Raw genomic sequence first — 19,135 nt, forward strand, 5'->3', positions numbered from 1 at the left:
ATTCTAGAGTGGAAAATAATTCCTTCTGTCTTAAATAAAATTATTGTGACCTTATGAATCCTTCTGGCTACTGTATCATTTCTCCACTTCTGCATCATTTCTGTTAATAAAGTTCACAAAATAATTGACTATATTTGCTGCACCTAATTACTTTCCTCTCATTCTGTCACAAACACTTTCAGTCTTTGTTTTACCTCCACTGCTCTGTAAAACCTACTATTATCAAGGTATCCATTGACCTTCTCATGCTCGATCAGCAGTCAATTATCAATCCTCATGCTTCTTCATCTAGCAGCAGATTACACAATCGAGTGTGTCTTTCTCCTTGAGTCATCTCCCTAACCCACAACATAGCAGTCATGTCACCATGCTTTCCTGGTTTTTCTTCTTCCTCATCAGGCTCTTTTTGGTCTTCTTTCCTAGTAGTTCCATATTTCTCTGAACTTTAAAAATCACTGTACTTCAGTTTGGTGGTCTCTTTTTATTTTATCTACACTCACACCTTTGTTATTCTAATTTTTATGATTTAAATACCACCTATACTCTAAAACTCCAAAATATGTCGTCAGCTTGGATATTTTCCCTGAATTCTATACTTTTATATCAAGCTTAATTCCCTCTCCACAAAGATGTTCTAGAGGCAATGCAAATCTCCAAATGTCCAGATATCAAAAGCAAATCTGTATTCACCTCTACATATCTTCCTTTGGCATTCTTTCCTATCTCAGTAAGTGGCAACTGTCTCCAGTTGTTCAGGTCAAGAGACTCACAGTCATCGTTAATCAACTTGTTTACTCAGACCATACACCCAACACTTCAGCAAGTCTTATTGACTCTTTTACCAACAAGGTGTTTACAGGGTCTTACTATTCTCATGAAATTTCTATATTCTATACTCTAGTTGTTTTTGTTGGTTTGGTTTGGTTTTGCTTTTAATGTATATTTTTGCATAAAGTCCTAAACTGGCTTTCCCATTTGGCTTATGCCCCCCCTGGAGTATAGCCTAAATAAAAGATCACGAGGGCTTCTTATTATTAAACAAATAGTTAAGTAATTAGTGCATAATTCTCTTCTGCTGAAGGCATTCCAGTGGCTTCCTATTTTGTTCAGAGATGAAGCCATAGTGATTATAAAGACCTATCATGCTGCACAGGGTTTCTCTTCACCCCACCCCCAGTGGCCTTCTCTGAACTCCATCTCCTTTCCCCACACCTTGGTCATCCTGCTCTCCACAGACTGCCCCCCTTCTTTAAACCCTCAAGGCACATTTCATCTTTGTACTTACAGTGTTCTCTTCATAGCAGTTTCATGAGTTGTTTTCTTATCCTTTAAGTCCTTGATCAAATATTACTTTTTTAACAAAGATATTTCCGTCCACAAAATTCAAAATTACAACACTCCAACTCTGCTCCCATCCCCACCTAAACTATCTCACTTGTCTGCTTAATTTTGACCACAGTGTTTGTACAAAAAATTTATATATTACAATTATTTTTATGTAGTTAGCTTGTAATCTCTATAAGAGAAGTGATGGCTGTCTCAATTTTTATCCCAGAACATAGAAAATTGCCTGGCTTATAGTAGATTTACATGAATTATTGAATGTATAAAGGATTCAGTGTGTTTCATTTGATTTGCCTATGAATCATAGTTGAAATGCACAATTAATAATGGGACATGGGGCTCCGTGAGTTGTGACAAGGGTCAAGACTTGGGTATAATTGAGGAAATAATTAATAATTAATACCTCGGATTAAATGGAGAATATAAGAGGTAAATGATGTAATCAAGGACAGATCCCTGGAGTACCTCAGTTTAATTGCTGGATTTTAAAGTATATGAACAAATAAAATTGAAAACAAATATTTAGAGAGTTAGTGTAACTACCTGCGAGGAGAAAATTTTAAACATATGTGATCAAATGCTGTTAAAAGATCAGTAGGATAATGATCTGATTTGGCATTTGGGTAATGAAGTGAGGAATTTGCAGGGTCTCAGATGTGCTACAGATTGGCTATAACATTAGATTAAGCTCACAATTGAAATAGGAAAAAAAATATAAAATTTATTGGAAATAACGTGGCTGCTCAGAGCAGAAGCAGGTGGAACCCATCTCAGCATCATCCCTGAGGTGCATGCAGTTGATAGCTACACTCTGCATGTTAGGGTCTTGCTATATCTAGGAAGTTCAATTCTTTATACGATAATTCCCTTAATATTTGGGACTTTTTATCGGGTGGAGACTGATGAACAAACCTAGGAGAAAAGAATTTAATATAGAGAATTGGGTGGTTATAAAATCATTTGAGAGGCAGGAAAAAGGGAAGGCATGAGATAGCCACCAATCTTCTGGCTTCAAGGTCATAATATACCTCAAGTGAGGTGCAAGGTCAAGTCTGCAACTTCTAATCAGAGGTCAGAAATCCCTGTAGCCAAGCTACCCTGCTGCTGATATCACAGCCACCAGCACCAGGAACTGTGTGATTAGACTGTGGAAGGGAGTCCAGCTGCTTCCATCATCCACATCTGTAGGTCTCCTTGTCCACGTGCACCTCCTCGGAAGAGTAGGGATGTCACACACACTCCTTCAGCATGTTAAACCACTAAGATGTGCAGCTCATCCTAAGTGCCTTCATGGTTCTAACAATCGTAGCAACAAGTGAACCTGGGAAATAAAGATTTTAGCCTTCCATTTCTTATGGTAAAGGGGAGTAGCATAGGTGATAGAAATGGATGTGGAGTATCATTGGAAAACATTTAAGGTAAGGTTTCAAACACCATTCTAGAAAAATATTCACTTCAGTACTTTCACTTACAAAGATGGACAAACATCAAACTGTTCCTATTGATCTAAGTTTAGCAATACCACATCCTCACCTGTGGGGAAAGAGCTGAGTCAGTGACTCTGAACCCTACCTTAGTTGCCAGCTTCCCAGCATTCTAGGAAACCGAAGTTCCAGAAGTAAAGATGTTGGGACAGAAATTAGGAACAATCTATTCAAGCAGTGTGACAGGGAAACAAAAGAAGAGTTTGTTGCCTGAGAATAGAGTAGAACAGAAGAAAGTTTGTCATTTGGGAGATTTTTATAGTTCACGGCAATAGGGCAGAGAAGAAAGAGAGACTGAAACTCCAAAAGAGAAGAAAAAGGGAAGAGAAGAGCTACCTGGTGATGCAGTGTTCTGCAGAAGAAAAAAGTAAAAGAAACACCATTCAGAGATGGAGGATTTGGCCTTGGAAAAGAGGAGGGTGGACTTCCATTAATTCAAAAGTGATAGAATACAATTTGAGTGAACTCACTTGATGATTTCTGTTTTTCACTTTTGATATCAAGGTCTATTTATTTCCTGATAATTGAGGACACAGTTGAGGAAGTGAGTTTGAAGATCTAAAATACACACACATGTGCACACATCCACAAATCATCTTTTATATTGCTATTGTATTCAACATTTTTGACTCTCACCTTATCCTGAATCCTGAGGAAATACTGTTTTGTAATCCCATGATTCATCTTCAATTTGAAATTTTTCAATTTAAAATATTTACTCATCCAAGATATCCTTTGCAGGTGCATTATATTCTTCAACTCTCTTTCTTTTCTTCTACATGAATATCTTTGGGCATATGCTTTCAGAATTTTGCCTTATAGGGGGCATCTTCACTTTGGGATGCTTTTTTTTGTTAGACAGGAGAACATAATATCTGATGTATTATTTTCACTTTATTTCCAAACATCTATGCATATATCTGCTTATTGCCCTCTTCCTTTTTCATAAAGTTTCTTGTACTTTTACTTTACTTATTAGTTCTTTTTTATTTAATTGTATTCTTTTATTTTATCAGAATTAAAGTCAGAAGAGCAACTCCTCTTATTGTTCCTTTACCTGTTACAAGATAAAGTAATTACCAAGGCAGACTTTTTATAAGTTTTCTCATTTATACTTCGATCAAGCTATGACTTTAGGCATATGTTTAAATATCAAAATGTTTATCAATGTTATTTAGACCCTGAGAGTCATTTTAAAGAAAGGGTAACTGAGAATAATATTTGTAAACGTCCTGTGATGTATTTCCATCAACTCACCCTTACAACAGCAACTTTAATGTTGTTATTATTATTAATGTTTTGCTTATAAGAAAACTGATACCCAATAAGTTTAATTTGCCTAGAATCATACAGCAACTCCAGAGACTGTTCCTATCTGACTCCTAGACCGTGACACCAAGTCTTTGCTATTATACACAGCAAACATTTCTAAGCTGAACCTCAGTATTGTATCTTTTACCTACCATTTGACTAAAATATTGATAGATGTCAATGAATACAAAATAAAGTGATAGTAAGAGGATGGTTACCAGAGAAGGATAGCAAAAACTATGGTGACTAATATTTACTAAGTGCTTAGTATATTTCAAGTTCTGTTTTATGTGTTCTTCATTATTTAATACTCATAGCATCCTAGCAGTGGATATTATTCTAATCTCCGTTTTAGGGAGAAAAATACTGATGGTTGAAAAGATTAAGAGACTTGTCCAAGGCCGAAGTTGACAAAAGTAGCAAGACCAGACTTTGGATCCATAGATTCTGATGATATATATCCAGGCTCTTCATCGAACCTTATATTGGTACCAGTCGAGGTGAAAAGGAAGAGTAAATAAATACGTGTTTGCATCATTGTATTATTTATTCATTCAGTGATAGGTGGCATTCATTAATTATTAAGATGGAAGGTGCTACGAAGTAATTTAGAAAAATATGCTAACAATGGTGGGAGCATTACGTATGGAATTCACATCCACAAGCCCTATTTAAAACACTGGATTGTGTTTGATTATCTTTTACAGTATGCTTGCATACACCCAGTGAGGTTAGATATTTCAGGATCTTGAAAGCCAGACTGAAAAGTCTAAGTTTGTTGTTGTAAAGAGGAGGAAGTTCCTGAATATCTTCCTCAGGAAAGTGACGTGACCAGAATGGTATTTTAGAAAAATTGATTTTGCATTTACATGCCTTATGGGTTGAAATTTGATGGGCTGTCCATAGAAAAGGAAGCTGAGAGCCACTAATGGCATTGCAGGTAGAAGCAGATGAGGCCGGGGCTTGGGAGTTAACAGTGGAAACAGGAAGGAAAAGATGGATATAAGAATTATAATGCAGGAAAGATGAAAATAACTTTGTGACTAATTTTGATGTATATCAGAGGTAGAGTCAAGGATGAATGTGATTACAAAACAGTTGAGAAAGTGGAGAGAAGAATTAAAGATGTTGGTTCTACATCAGGCACTATTCACTTGGACATACTCTGTACCTTTGTGTACTGTTTTTAATTACTGAAATATTTAATACATCATGTATTTCCTGAGGACTGAGTATAGTCTATCAGTATTTTCAATGATACATGTATGTATATATGTGTGTATGTACGTATGCATGCATGTATAAATTGTGTATATCAAATATTTTGTCCCTTTCTACAAGAAATTCATAATTTAGTAGTCAGTGGGTGGCTGGACATGTAAAATCAGAATGGAAACAAATATTTAGGAAGATTTTAGAGTTGCAAATCATAAGCACACTTTCCTTTTTAGTTAGGTAACAGAAAGAAGAGGCCAATAAAAAATAAATGTAAATGAAAAACCAAGGTAAGAGTCAACAGGTCTGAAAATAGACTATATGGCTGGAAAAAGATACCCACTGGCTTATATTTTGGTGACGGTACTTTTGTGCTATGAATAAAAATCTGGTTGGTGTACCGTGTCAGGGTGTACAGCTTAGCAAGTGGTGTATACTTCTGCACTGAGGGTAAGAACCCAGAACCGTATACATGCCATATGGTCAAAAGTAAGAGCCCAGAAGAATCACATTTCTTTCTCCTTCCCTAGTACTTAAAATCTTTCCTTTTGAAGTGTATCCTCAAACTAACGGTTATTATTGCTGTGATGTCCAACCTAGACCTAGTTGACATTAGAGAGTCACTCAACATGAGGTGAGGAATTGGCAGTCTTATTCAGAACAATCAATGTGTGTGTGTTTTTTCCTCCTCTTCAAACTTTAGATCAAACCTACAGATGAAAAGAACCTATAGTTATAACCCAGGGATTAAAGAAACTTGTAAAACTATGATCATGTTTATATATGACAACTTAAATAAATTATTAAGATAATTGAAAATGTTTACTTCCAGATAAGATTTTAATAGCAGTATGACTTTGGGATGCATCAGTAGTCTGCACATTTATTTCTGAACCTTAGAGTTGCAGCATAATGCACTTCATAGGATCTCCAAATAATTTACAGTTACTAATTAGAGCTGAAACGTACACTGTTGCATTTCTTTACAATATTAATATCTAAAAGGCCATAAACCTGCCTTCTTGGCTCTTGCCCAGTATCATTTATAAGACATATTTTTATTTGACCTACAGTGCTCTCTTTTAACTTTAGCAAATAAGGCACATTTGACTTTTGAGAGCCATTAGAGATTTTTATATGAATGTTTGAATATATCAGAACAAAAATTTACGTTTACTGCATTATTTTCAATCTAGTGCTTTTTTCTTTTTGTTTTTGTAGAGTTAATTCCAGAGATGGAACTATATATTTTATTTACATATTTATATAACACATGCATATAATTTACATAAATTAAGTGTACATTTCCAATCTTTATGATTTTTTTCAAATGTGATATTGAAAAGAAAGAGAGAGAGATTGAGAGACAGAAGGGACCGAGAGAAATTCCTTTAATGTTTAACATGCCTCTAATTACTCATGTTTCTAGAGCAAAGGTTTCATCGATTTCCTCATCAAGACTTTTTTCCCTCTTATTTTCTCCTGTTGCCTGTTCGACCTTTCAGATAATTCTTTATAAAGCTTTGTGTACTAGAAAATAAAATGAAAATTCACCCAGGATATCTTCTTGAGTTTGAAATAATGTGAGTAATGGATTAATACAGAAACACATAGAAGAAGAATTTTGTAGCTGTCTCCTTTAAATACAGGGATTAAAACTGAAATACCTAACTTTATTTTAATTAACTGATACTTAAATAAAATTTTAAAAAATAGTTTACAGTTTTATTTAGTTCATAATGACAATTTATCTGAACTTAACACTTGCCACCAAGTTATTAATATAATTTTAATAAACAAAAAGGAAATAAATCTCACATTTTCACAAAAGATAAGTCTTTATGCTAATGATTCAGTAAAATCTTTTCTTATATTTTAATTGTGCCTGCACTTTCTCTCTCACACACACAAACACACACACACTCTCACACACACACACACTCACACACACGCACTCATGAGCTTGTTTCCTTGAATGGAAATAAAATGCTTATATTGTATAGTAAAGGCAGAAGTAAAATTATTCTCTCAATAAATGAAATTTGGTACTGAATATTTTACTCTTTATTTACTATAGTAATAAAGATTGACTAATGTATACCTTCTTGCAATTCGAAGAGATCATTCAGCGGTTTATGCAAGCTTTGTAATTCAAATATATTAAGTGATATAGGCAGCAATTTTCTTTTATTCCTAGTTCTCAGAGTACCATAAGTCTTAATAATGGCCATCCACATTACCTGGGTTATATTTCCTTTGTTTTTATTCCTTTGTAGATGTGCCATCCAATCCCTATGGAGTGAAGATTATAGAGCTGTCACAGACCACAGCCAAGGTTTCTTTCAGCAAGCCGGACTCCCATGGAGGTGTGCCTATTAATCACTATCAAGTGGATGTTAAAGAAGTGGCATCAGAAACCTGGAAAATAGTACGCTCCCATGGAGTTCAAAGTGAGTCAATGATTTCAAAGTGTGTGTTGGTTAATTCAAGCTGATCTTCAACATACCTGTGTGATTAGCTTTTTATTTTCCTTCAACATGCTATTTTTCTTTCTTTTAATGAGATAGGGTTGGAAAGACGTTCCCACTGTCTTATTCTTCTTAAGAATACTTTAATAAAGAGTAGAAAAGTTTCCATCTTTAGTAAAGATTAAAGAGTTTTGGGAATTCCCTGGCAGTCCAGTGGTTTGGACTTGGCACTTTCACTCCCATGGGCCTGGGTTCACTCCCTGGTCAGGGAACTAAGATCCTGTAAGCCTTTCGGCTCAGCCAAAAATAAAATTACAAAAAAAAAAAAAAAAAAGTTTAGCAAAATCACCAAAGTTTAATTCCAGGGGAAAAAGTTAGTATTTAAAATTTGGGTGTTGGAAAACAAATTGCTGACATGTTACATTTGATGGCTGAATATTATCAAGTGTGTGTTTTCCATTTATTAATAATATTTCTTTCATAAGTAGGTGTGAACGTCATACTGTAAAATGTATGTCTTATATATATACTCATGAAGCCATCTATAAAAATTGACCTTGCGTACCAAAATTTACTTCAAAATTATGCTTTGAAAACTCAAATTTCTACTGCGTGTCATAAGATTTTGAATAATAGAATTAGCTAGCTATGAGAAATTAGAACAGTTTGCAACAGTTCTTTTCACTTATGTAGAATTTCATCATGTGAATATGTGATTTTTTCCTCCATTATTAGGAGAAGAAACTAAATTAGGGAATAATACTAAATTACCAGAGTTGGACTCTGTTAATTGCGACATAGAACTACATCTCGTGGCCCAAAACGATAGTATAAAATAGTGAGGAAAGTACTGCTGCAGAGTGGTCCTCCTCTGCTGGCTCTGCCTTGACCCTAACATGTATGGTGTGAAGGTTCTATAAAAGGCATGAGCCCTCCTGGGAAGAATTGTCCTAGTGGACAATGGAGACAGAACAGATAAAATCATGTGAGGCTCACCTGTGTTGGCACCTGCTTGTTCAGTTTTGACTAAGAGTAACTATAGGTTTTTGATAGAAGTGTTGGGAATTTTGTCAATCAATCATCAATCCTTTACACATTCTTCAAATAATGCCCCCAAACAGGTCAGCTCTTATCACTGCTTTTAATGATGAGAGATTCTGGACAGTTAATGCTCTTTGTGCACATGCTATGTGGTTCAGGAGAGAAGATGCATAAAGGTCATGCACAAAAAGAATGAATGAGTGAGTTCAGGGACGCTAGTAAAAGAAATCATTATCCTAGATGTAGGAGTCATATTTTTTTAAGAAAGAGAAAACAAGAGAGGGTGAAAGGCGAGAGACAGAAAGAGAAGATATTTCTGACAGTAGAGAACATTGATAGTGGGCACTCCATCACAGATATGAAGAAACGGAATGTGAGGTCTGAACACGATAGAAATTACACTCGGCAGAATAGTACTGCCACACCCTGCCCCTCCACCCTGGGTTAGAGGGAGGAGGTGAATAGATTTTCCCAAGACTTCTTACAAAGTTGCAACACCATGGAGAATTTATAATGGCGTTGGACTGGCCAAGTTTTTCAAGTTCAAAAACCTGATTTTGTACCCCATGTATACATCGCTCAGAAGCAAATTTCCATGCTTATAACAGTGGTATATAATAGCAAAGAACATTTGGTGATTTACTGTGAGAAATCACTATCCCAGAAATGAGACATTCAGAGTCTATGCAATGAGTACGTGTGTATATTACGTAGGAAAGAAAATGTGAGTCAGAAGTGTGTTTGGTGAGTCTCTAATGTCAGAAAGCGAAGTTACATGAATATGGCATTTAATGGCTTCAGACTGGGACAGCTTAAAGCTTGCCAATAAGACCAAAATACTTTAAGTCCCATGGCTGGAGCTTTCTCCCCTTTACATGAGGGAAATATCTGCACTGATACATTTTTTTTTTTTCTTTTTCGCAGCTTACTCTTCTTTCAAAGATATGTTAATAAGTTCCTTGAATCAGGTTACAATCATGTAACTAAACTACTGCATGATCTCAACTCAGTGTAGTACAAACACGATTTTTTAATCCAATTACTCATTTCATCATTTTTGGGGAAATCTCATTTTCTGTTATTTAACATCTTTAGCAGACACTATAGATTTGTGGTCCTCTTCAAGTACAAATACATTCAGTTAAGTCCTGCACAACTTAAAACTTATAAAGTCCAATTTAGCACTCATATTTTCTCTGGTCCCCATACAGCTGGATCTTATCCTGGGGAGCTGAGAGTGGGGAGGTGGCATGAACTACATCTTCTCTCGGGAAGAAAAAAGGAGTCAAATACCTCTTATTTTTCTGGTGCTGTAATTCTCCTCGGGCTGTCCCTGCCATCTGTGCTCTCTGTGAGACCACATCTAAGTACCTGTCTCCTGGGGATGCATGTGTGGGGTGCAAGCACACCAGAAGACTTTTTGGAGAGAGAGTGTCCTCAGATGGAACACTGCTCAGCTTGACCACCTCGCCCTTGTCTCAGTAGGTTTCGCTGAGTGTAACTATAGTCCACCAACTTTATGGAGTATCCATTTGACCTGGGGAAAAGTTCCACATCCTTATTAAGCTGAAATATAAGAACCTAGACTGCCTCACAGATTTCCTCTTTCAGAAGAGAGATTAATGTTCTGTAAAAACAAGAATTCCAAATGAGGATGGAAATGGCAAAGTCCCTCCACCTCCACTTTTTGCTGACAAATCCAATGGATCTGTTCATCCATTTGCGTTATCCACACCTGCCAGAAGGGAAGACAGATTTCTCCTAGGAGGAAGGTGCACTACTCCAATGGAATGATTTTCTTCTCTTTGTAGTCTTCTGCTTATACAGAGTGTGATGCAGTGAGCTTGGGGGTTGGAATGTTGGGACTGAGGTTCCAGAGCCAGTTCAGCCTCTTCTTATTCAACTCTGCAGGGGATGCCTAACGTTTTCTCAATTGCTTAGTATTTTCCATCTCTTTCTTCTCTTTATGAATTATCGCAGTTGAAAATTCCAAGACAGCAGAAGCAGGCCCACGCATTTCCACACAACTTCCTGTTGCTGGACTGGTGTCATTTTTTCTCCTTGAGATTAAGTGCACTTTAGTAATCTGATTTATTTACTGTTGAATTTACACTGTATATCTCAAATGGCAAGGTGATCTCATTTCATGTATAAAAACTCAAATCTTTAAGTGTTTCATCTTGTAGCCCTAGTATTTGGTTAACGGGCAGGAATGTAAATATGTAACTAAGAGAAAAACATAAATGCAAAGGGTAGCCAGGGCCAAGCTGGACAATCCCACTGGAACCAATCCTCACAATCTAGAAAATGTGTGTCTGGCATTTGCTCTTCCTTTAGCAAAGAGATGTACCATTTTTGTAAAGATATGGTAAAGATATAGAATAACATAAAGAAATATAGTAAAGATCAGAATAACAAATGCTTTATGCTGATAGAAATATGAAATATGGAATGTATAATCATAATCATGTTTTCTGTAAAATTTACATCAATAATTTGAATGTTAGAATATATAACATAGTTTAGATTTAAACTTTCTACCTTAAGCACACATATTTTCATTGAGTCACTACGGTTTCCTTTAAAAGTGATACTTCAACCTTGCTCATATTTTTCCAACCAGACAGGCTTACGTCCTTTTAACAACAATTCCTAGAATTACCCTTTTACCCCGGCCAACCTACAATGTGCTCTCACAATCACTCCTTCTTGGAAGTGCTTTCATACTAAAATTCTCTCTTCCCCCAGAATGAGTCGCCAGCAAGCAACAACATATTTCTTACATTATATTGTATTTATATTTTAATATATTACATTATATCATATTCTACTTCTTATACTACAAATCTCTGATTTATCTTTTCTCCTAGCTTATAAATTCCATGAATGGAACTAGTATGCCCATTCATTTCAGTATTTCAAGTGCCAAAACATATGAGAGTAGAGGATAGAGGGAATGATGAAATTTGGTAGAGGTGGGAGAAGGGAAAGGATTATTTTATAGCACCTTATTATTGAGTCTCTATAAGGTGAATCTGTTTTATCCCCCTTTCGATACATTTGTGTCTACAGAAGCAGCAAGGTGTTTATTAGGGATCAACATCTTTGAAAGAAGAGGGGAGAAACAAAGCTGGGAAAATGGAGTAATTGAACTGCAATGCAGGCTCCACAAAACCTCAATCAACTGGATGAGGCTCTCTCAAGGCAACATTGTCCATCTTGGATGTACCACTTCACTTACAATAGATGGTTATTGAGCAACGTGACCTTAAGATGTAGTGGGTCAGTAGGCAGGTCTTGATGGGCAGCTCCAGTTACATGGCCATGTGGTCCGATTGTGATCCCTTAGCCGGTCATTTCTTCTTGCTCAATTACATGCCAGGAATTTTTTTAAGGTATGTAATTCTGCACAGAATATAGTATTACCTTGCTCATGAAACCTGGAAACTTCATTGTGATTCTCCCCTGGGAATGACCACAAATTCCACAGAATATTTCTTCCCATCCCTAATACATCAAACAGCATTAGGCTCACTGCATCAGTCATACGGCCCAAGTGGCAGGGCAGCTTAAACCACTGCTTGGACCTGTTGCAGCGCCCTTTTCTGCTGCGGTCCCAGTTCAGTGCTGGCATGGCAGCCTTGTGCACCATTTAGTGCCTAGGCTCCATTTTCCTCTGTACATCTCAAAAGCCTAATGCATCTCACTCACTGATGAATACCCTATCGAATCTCCTGCCTCATCAGAGACCCCTACTTTTGGTATCAACTGTTCCATATTTTATTATCCAGTAGCAGACACAGAGATGTAGTTTGGACTACAAGGTATCTTGTAAAAGGAATTAGGGCTTTGATCAGGCAGGAGGGAAGTTGGACTGTACTGGAGGCATGATAATGCCTCAGCCCACCCATCAAGGAAGCCTGGAATGAGGAGTATTACATTCTGTAGAATGTCCACCTTAGGCTAAAATGGCCAGTCCTTTATACCCTTGCTTCCTTCTTTACTCGGATGCAAGCTTCTCCGGGAACAGTACAACTGTGTTAGAGACAGCTTTTTGCACCTGAGGCAGACCCTAACCGTCTGCAGCCTGAATTATCCCCAGCTAGGCAGCAAATGGGAATCTTAGCTGACATCTCCATATTTACTATAATATCCTCTTTAATATGTATCTATTTTAAATAAAATCCCAAAAGCTGATCTAATTCCATAGATCAAAATCTTGTTGAAGTTTGAATTGTGAGGTATAATAAATTCTGCAATGCATGTATCTATGTATAGTTATGAATATGTGTATACACAAACCTAAGAATTTATGATCTTCATTTATTTAGAACTATTTCTCAATTTTTTCTATTGCAAATGATTCTGTCAAATAAATCATCAGAACATTTAAATATGGTTCCTTTGCCCTCAAAATGTTTTCTAGGATATTTCCAAGTCATCTATTAGCTGACTTGAGAAACAAAATTAGTTTATATTAATAAATGAGCAAATTCTCATTTACTACAGGAAGATTTGTCGATGATGTTTTGAGTGAAATTACTCATAAAATATATTCTTTCCACCTCACACTATATATATATAGACAGTCTCCTAAAATGATCATGTTCTTCCTCCTTGCTGAGGCAAAATATCAGTGATCAGGCAATTAATGTAACATTAAAGATATCTAACATTTCTGTCTTAGTTTAGGCTGCTGTAACAAAATGTCTTAGATCAGGTGGATTAAACAACAGATATTTATTTCCCACAGTTCTGGAGACTGGGAAGTCCAAGATCAAGGTGCCATATGATTTAATTCCTAGGAGGACCCTCTTTCTGGCCTGCAGGTGGCCGCCTTCTCACCATGTCCAAACAGGGAAGAGAAAGGGAGACAGAGAAAGAGAGAGAAAGTGTGCGGAGTGCTCAGGTTTCTAGTTCTCTTGTTATAAGAACACTAATCTCTCCACCCTCATGACCTCATCTAAACCTAATTACCTCCCAGAGGCCCCACCTCCAAAAGGATCACATTAGGGCTTCAACGTATAAATTTTGGGGGGAAGGAATACAATTCAGTCCCAAATATTCACTCTTTTGCAGTCATTGTGGTGAGAACTGAAAATAAAGTCAATAGTCAACAAACTGAAGAATTTGGTAGTATCAATATATTCTGTTTTACAGAGAATAAAACTGAGGGCAATTCATATAAAGGAGAAAACTGAGACTATAACGTGTAGTGTCTTATCCCTAAGGTCATATGGATGAATAATAATGAAACTAAAATTCAAACCCAGATAGGAAATCTGATTCCAAAGCCTATACTATTAACTATTATGGACTTTGTATCTTTTATTCAGTTAAGAATTGAGAAAGTGGAACACAAATTACTGCCTTGTAGAATATGAGTTAGGTATATATATATATGTGTGTGTGTGTGTGTGTGTGTGTGTGTGTGTGTGTGTGTGTGTGACTGTTGTGATGTGTTTTCGATAGCTAGTGGGAGGTAGTTTTATAGATAATTTAAGGGGTAATTTGCCTGACAGTTAAATATGAATTAGAAAGGTGAAATATCACTGTTATTTGAAAGTTTCTTATTAGAAAAGAATAAAGCTGAAGGGAAGGGAAGGGAGGAAGAACAAGGCAGGCATTTTAAGCATGTTTGTTCATTCCCCGCCATATATGGATGGTTGACTAGACTACAGCATGACAGTAAAGTCCAGAAAATATATGATAAATATTATGTGTGCGTGACTTGTGAGATTATATGATGTAGTAATTGATGATTTCAAAAGGATATCAATTGAGACAAAAATAATTACATAGTAGCTTCTTTCCTTTGTGCTTCAATGCATTACAGACATAAGAATCAGGGTAATTTACTAAAATTATTATAAGGGAGCTAGAGAATGTGGCCCAAGTACACCCTCTCTGGTGTAGCTTGATTTAAGGGTGAAAGTTATATGAACTGAAGCAGAGAACAGGCTTCAGAGAGAGTGAGAATCTCAAAAATTGTATTCAACTTCGTAATTGTCCATATATACATATTCTGGAGAGGAGATCCATAGCTTTCATTCATTCTCAAAAGATTTATATTAAAAATGTTCTTATTTCAACTTTGTTTTCAAATTACAGTTCAGCTGAGTATACAATCAAACTTGATAGTTACTTTCCTTTTGTAATCTAAGGAGAATATTTTATTCTCTTCCAGCTTCCGTTGTTACTGTTTTGAAGTCTGCTGTTAGTTGTCATTTTTTTAACAAATAGTACATGTCTTAATGTGGATTTCAGTATTTGTTCTGCTTGGGGTTCAGTTTCATTTCTGAATCTGAAAATCCCTATCTTTCATCAGCTGTGGAAAATATTATATCATTACCTTCTTGAATATTGTCTCTTTTCTCATTCTCTCTATTCCTTTATTCTGAAAATCTAAATAACATGCTAAACTTGTTATTTGAAAGCTTAGAATACCATATCTCCTTACATATATTTTATTATGTTTCATTCTTTTATTATGCTATTCAGCTCTGTCTACTAGCTCACTAATTCTTTGTTCACTTATGTTTAATCTGCCATTCAACCTCTTATTAAGTTTTTAATTCAATGATCACATTTTAATTTACATAATTTCTATTAGTTCATTGGCTTGTTTCAGCAGACTCTCACTCAGAGTGGCTTATTTACTAGTATATTTTATGACTTTAGGTTGTGATCTCTTATTTTGCTTATCTTCTTTACTGGGAATCCTGCAAGGCCTTAGGTTTGGGTGTATTCTTCCAAAGAGGATATCCGTTTGCCTCTGGAAGTTACCCTGGAGCATTACAAAGCTGCAAGCAGCAGAGCACGCTAAATTAATTTCTTGATTTGAGGTATTCTATGAGAGTACTATGAGAGCAGGTTTATAGTTACTGATGGTCAAACAAATATTTAGCTACCCACCTCACCCCACCCAATCAAACTAGGATTTGATTCAAGGCCAAGCCAGTAGTCTTCTGTGTGTGTGTGCGTGTGTTTTCTAGCTGACACTTTTAGTTTCATCCAAGAACTCAGACGTTCCTGGCTCCATGCAGGAGTCCCATCCTCAAATCTCTCTCGTACCTTCTTTCCCCAGTGATGATATTGAAAACCAATCTGTGTGAAAGCTCTCAGTTATCTGAGTACCAGTGATGTTTTCAACAGGACTGCAGAATTGGTAGAAATGCAGTTCCATGGCTACTCCTCTAGTTTCATATCTCCCCGTCCACTTCATTTTTGATAGTTTAGAGTTTGCCTTTCTTTTCTGTGAGATAATATGTACATTTAAACAGACTTTTGAAAATGGTACGTATAATCCGTAATTGTACTTAGAAAACTTGTTTCTCTGGCTGTGTAAGTAACCCTATGCTGAAACTCTGAAGATATATTTGAAGGCACTCATATTTTTAAATAGTGAAAAAAATGCTAATTTTGTGTATTTGTTTTATGGTTTGTGCTAATCATTCATCTTAAACTTTAAGAGCTTTTTAAAACATAATTATACTCATTGCCTTTGAGGCATTTGTTAAAAGATAGATTTAGGTTTATCTATGAAAAGACACGTGCATATGGTCATGAACGTTTCAGCTACTACTTATTTTTTGGCCCTCAGAGTGGCTTTATGTTTTTCTAACTTACGTTAGTTTAGTGCATGTTTAGTTACTTTTCCTTGTTCATAAATATCTGTAATTCATTATATACTATTCATGTATCTGCTTCTAATTGCTGATATTGTGACATAGAAATAAATATCAGTTCTCACTTGATTGTAATGTCATTCAGCAGGAAAATTTTAGCATCATAATTTTCCTGTTAGTAGATTCTGATTCTAAATGACTCACTAATTAAGTTCCTATGAATTACACTTGCTCACTCTGTACCTGATCCTAGGCTTAGGGGTCAGTTGAAGCCTAGACCTATTATTATATTCTTCTCCAAGATTTAGCTGAAGCCTTACTGATCATCCCAATCACTGATGTGGCACAAAACTAATTTTCAAAACATAGAGAATTGTGAATAAATCAGATATCAAAAACTTAAACTATTCAAATATAGAATGTGAGTCATTCTGACATTTAATTTTGAGTGAAAATCATGTATTACAGGTGTAGCACTGTTTGGCTGGGAGGGCTACATGACATTCATTACCATATCATTTAACATTTTGTAAGTGTGTTCTATACACCTCATTGGGCACAAATGAAGAGAAAATAATAATCTTGCAAAACAGCTACTCATTTTTCAGTCTTCAAACTCAAAATGAAAAATTAATATTTTAAAATATCAAGTTCTTTTTAACAGAACATAAAACAGTTCTCTCAAATAGCATAATCTCTTTCTTTTGATTTGTGAAATGTTTAGCCAGCTAGAATCACACATAGAAGTCCTTCCATGGCTACCAAAATTATTATATGCTCTGCTTTATTTGGGTCTAAGCTTATAGTAGAATTTCCCTTTGTTCCTGAAAATAAGGGAGATAACTTTTATTTGAAAATAAGAGCATTACCTAAATAAAATTCCATTGAAACTTTTATTTTTCCAAATTCTTCCCGTTTTCACTAATCAAGGGATGTAGTTATTGATTACAATTTGGAAATAAATACACAGTTGGATTTTTTAGTCCTGTCATTGCGTAGTTCCACTGAACCTTCAATGTGGCTTTGCAGGATGCAATTTCAGTGTGTATATTTAAATTTTAGATGTAATTTTAACATTATAGTATTTAGTTTGTAAACACTATAGTTAAGATTATGAGCATGCTTCATTATTACATATAATTCCAAACTTTTTATCCAGGCTTTAATTTTAGCAAAAGATCTGTTTAATTAAAATTTGAAAGAAAAAAATCAATTTATATGGTAGAGAAAGCCATTTTCTTTTTTTTTTTGAAAAGTAGTATTCAATAAGCATCTTTTCCAAGATTGTTTTGAATTGTGTGTTTGGATTTATACAATACATGCCTGTGTCTGATAGATCAGCAAACTGATTTTGAATAGAAGTTTAAATTGAAATAGATTGAAGATTAGCGCTACTCTACTATAATTTTTTTCATTTTAACATATATAGTTTTCAATTTGTCTGCCAATTTTAAAATTTCTAAATCTTTCATTCTCTGATCATTTCGTATTTCATGAGTACTATATATTCTCTCTCTGATAATTGTAATTATAGTCTGTTTTCAAAGTTGTTTCTGTTCCCTAATTTTTTTCCTAGACTTATTTTGCTGTTATTATTGTTATTGATTTTATTCTCTGTCACTCATATTAGAAACTTTTCTCAAATATTTGGTGATCCTTGTCTGGATGTGTATATTTCAAAGTGAGAAAAAACCACCACTAGGCTCTGTTTGCAAGGGTAGGGCTTCTCAAGCTTTGTGATCAGATGGGTTTATGATTCCCCATCAACAAAGGTCTGTGAAATGTCAGCTGTTTGTAGATATCTTTTTTGAGGATTTTTAGTTATTATCTACACATTTGACTACTGGAGCTTTGCAGAAAAGCAGTTTATGTCAGATGGTATCCCACAAATTTTTGCCAGCTCATCAGCTCCAAACTCCCTCATATTTATAACCCCATAGTCTAAGCTTCCTTGGTCCATTTTATCTAGATAATAAACGTTTCATCTTCTGTTGAGAGAGAGGAATTAATCTTCCCTTAAATTTGAGACAAGAACTTGAAAGTACAATTGTTCAAATGTTTGGTGATCATCCATTTCTTTGTTCCCATGTTTTGGACTTAAAATTTCTGAGACTTTCCTGAGTTCTGTAGGTCTAATCAGTTTACCTCCTCTTGCCATCTCATCTTTATATACAGATATTTATTATTTTTGTGTAATATTTTTTACATTTGGGCTTTTTCAAGTTTTAAAGCACAGACAATATTATATTAAAATTAATTCATTAATATATTGATGGCTATAATATTGACAATTCCCCTTTAGAAAAATGAGCATATCAATGTTTCTTACTGAGTAATGATTAGTACCTATAATAAGCTAAATTTCCTGCTTTATTGTGTGGCTAGTGAGGAAAAAAAATCACAATTATCTTGAAAACTGGCTAGTGCCATATGCATACTCAGAGGAAATTTTGAATATAAGCTTAAACTTCAAAATTTGACAGTTTTTCTCAACAAGAACCAGAATAACAAAGGCCATTCGCTATGGACACAGTGTAAGGTTGCATATATTGTATCATATACAACTACAAGAAGAGCTATTTACATTTATTATGAGGTCAGTATTATTCAATATGGCAGCTCTGCCTATTGGTAGATATTTCTG

General features: G+C 35.3%; 1 protein-coding gene across 3 annotated transcripts in view; it reads left to right on the plus strand.

Moving 5' to 3' along the window:
- NCAM2 (neural cell adhesion molecule 2) overlaps window positions 1-19,135 on the plus strand; it is a 491,886-nt gene that overhangs the window by 389,472 nt on the left and 83,279 nt on the right. For all 3 annotated transcript variants that reach the window (XM_082460389.1, XM_082460390.1, XM_082460391.1), the window contains exon 12: window positions 7,631-7,804. In XM_082460389.1, coding sequence (XP_082316515.1) covers window positions 7,631-7,804 — 174 coding nt within the window. The remainder of the gene's footprint in view (window positions 1-7,630; window positions 7,805-19,135) is intronic.

Source organism: Balaenoptera physalus (genome assembly GCF_965194825.1).
Source record: "Balaenoptera physalus genome assembly, chromosome: 4".
NCBI classification, from domain to species: Eukaryota; Metazoa; Chordata; class Mammalia; order Artiodactyla; family Balaenopteridae; genus Balaenoptera; species Balaenoptera physalus.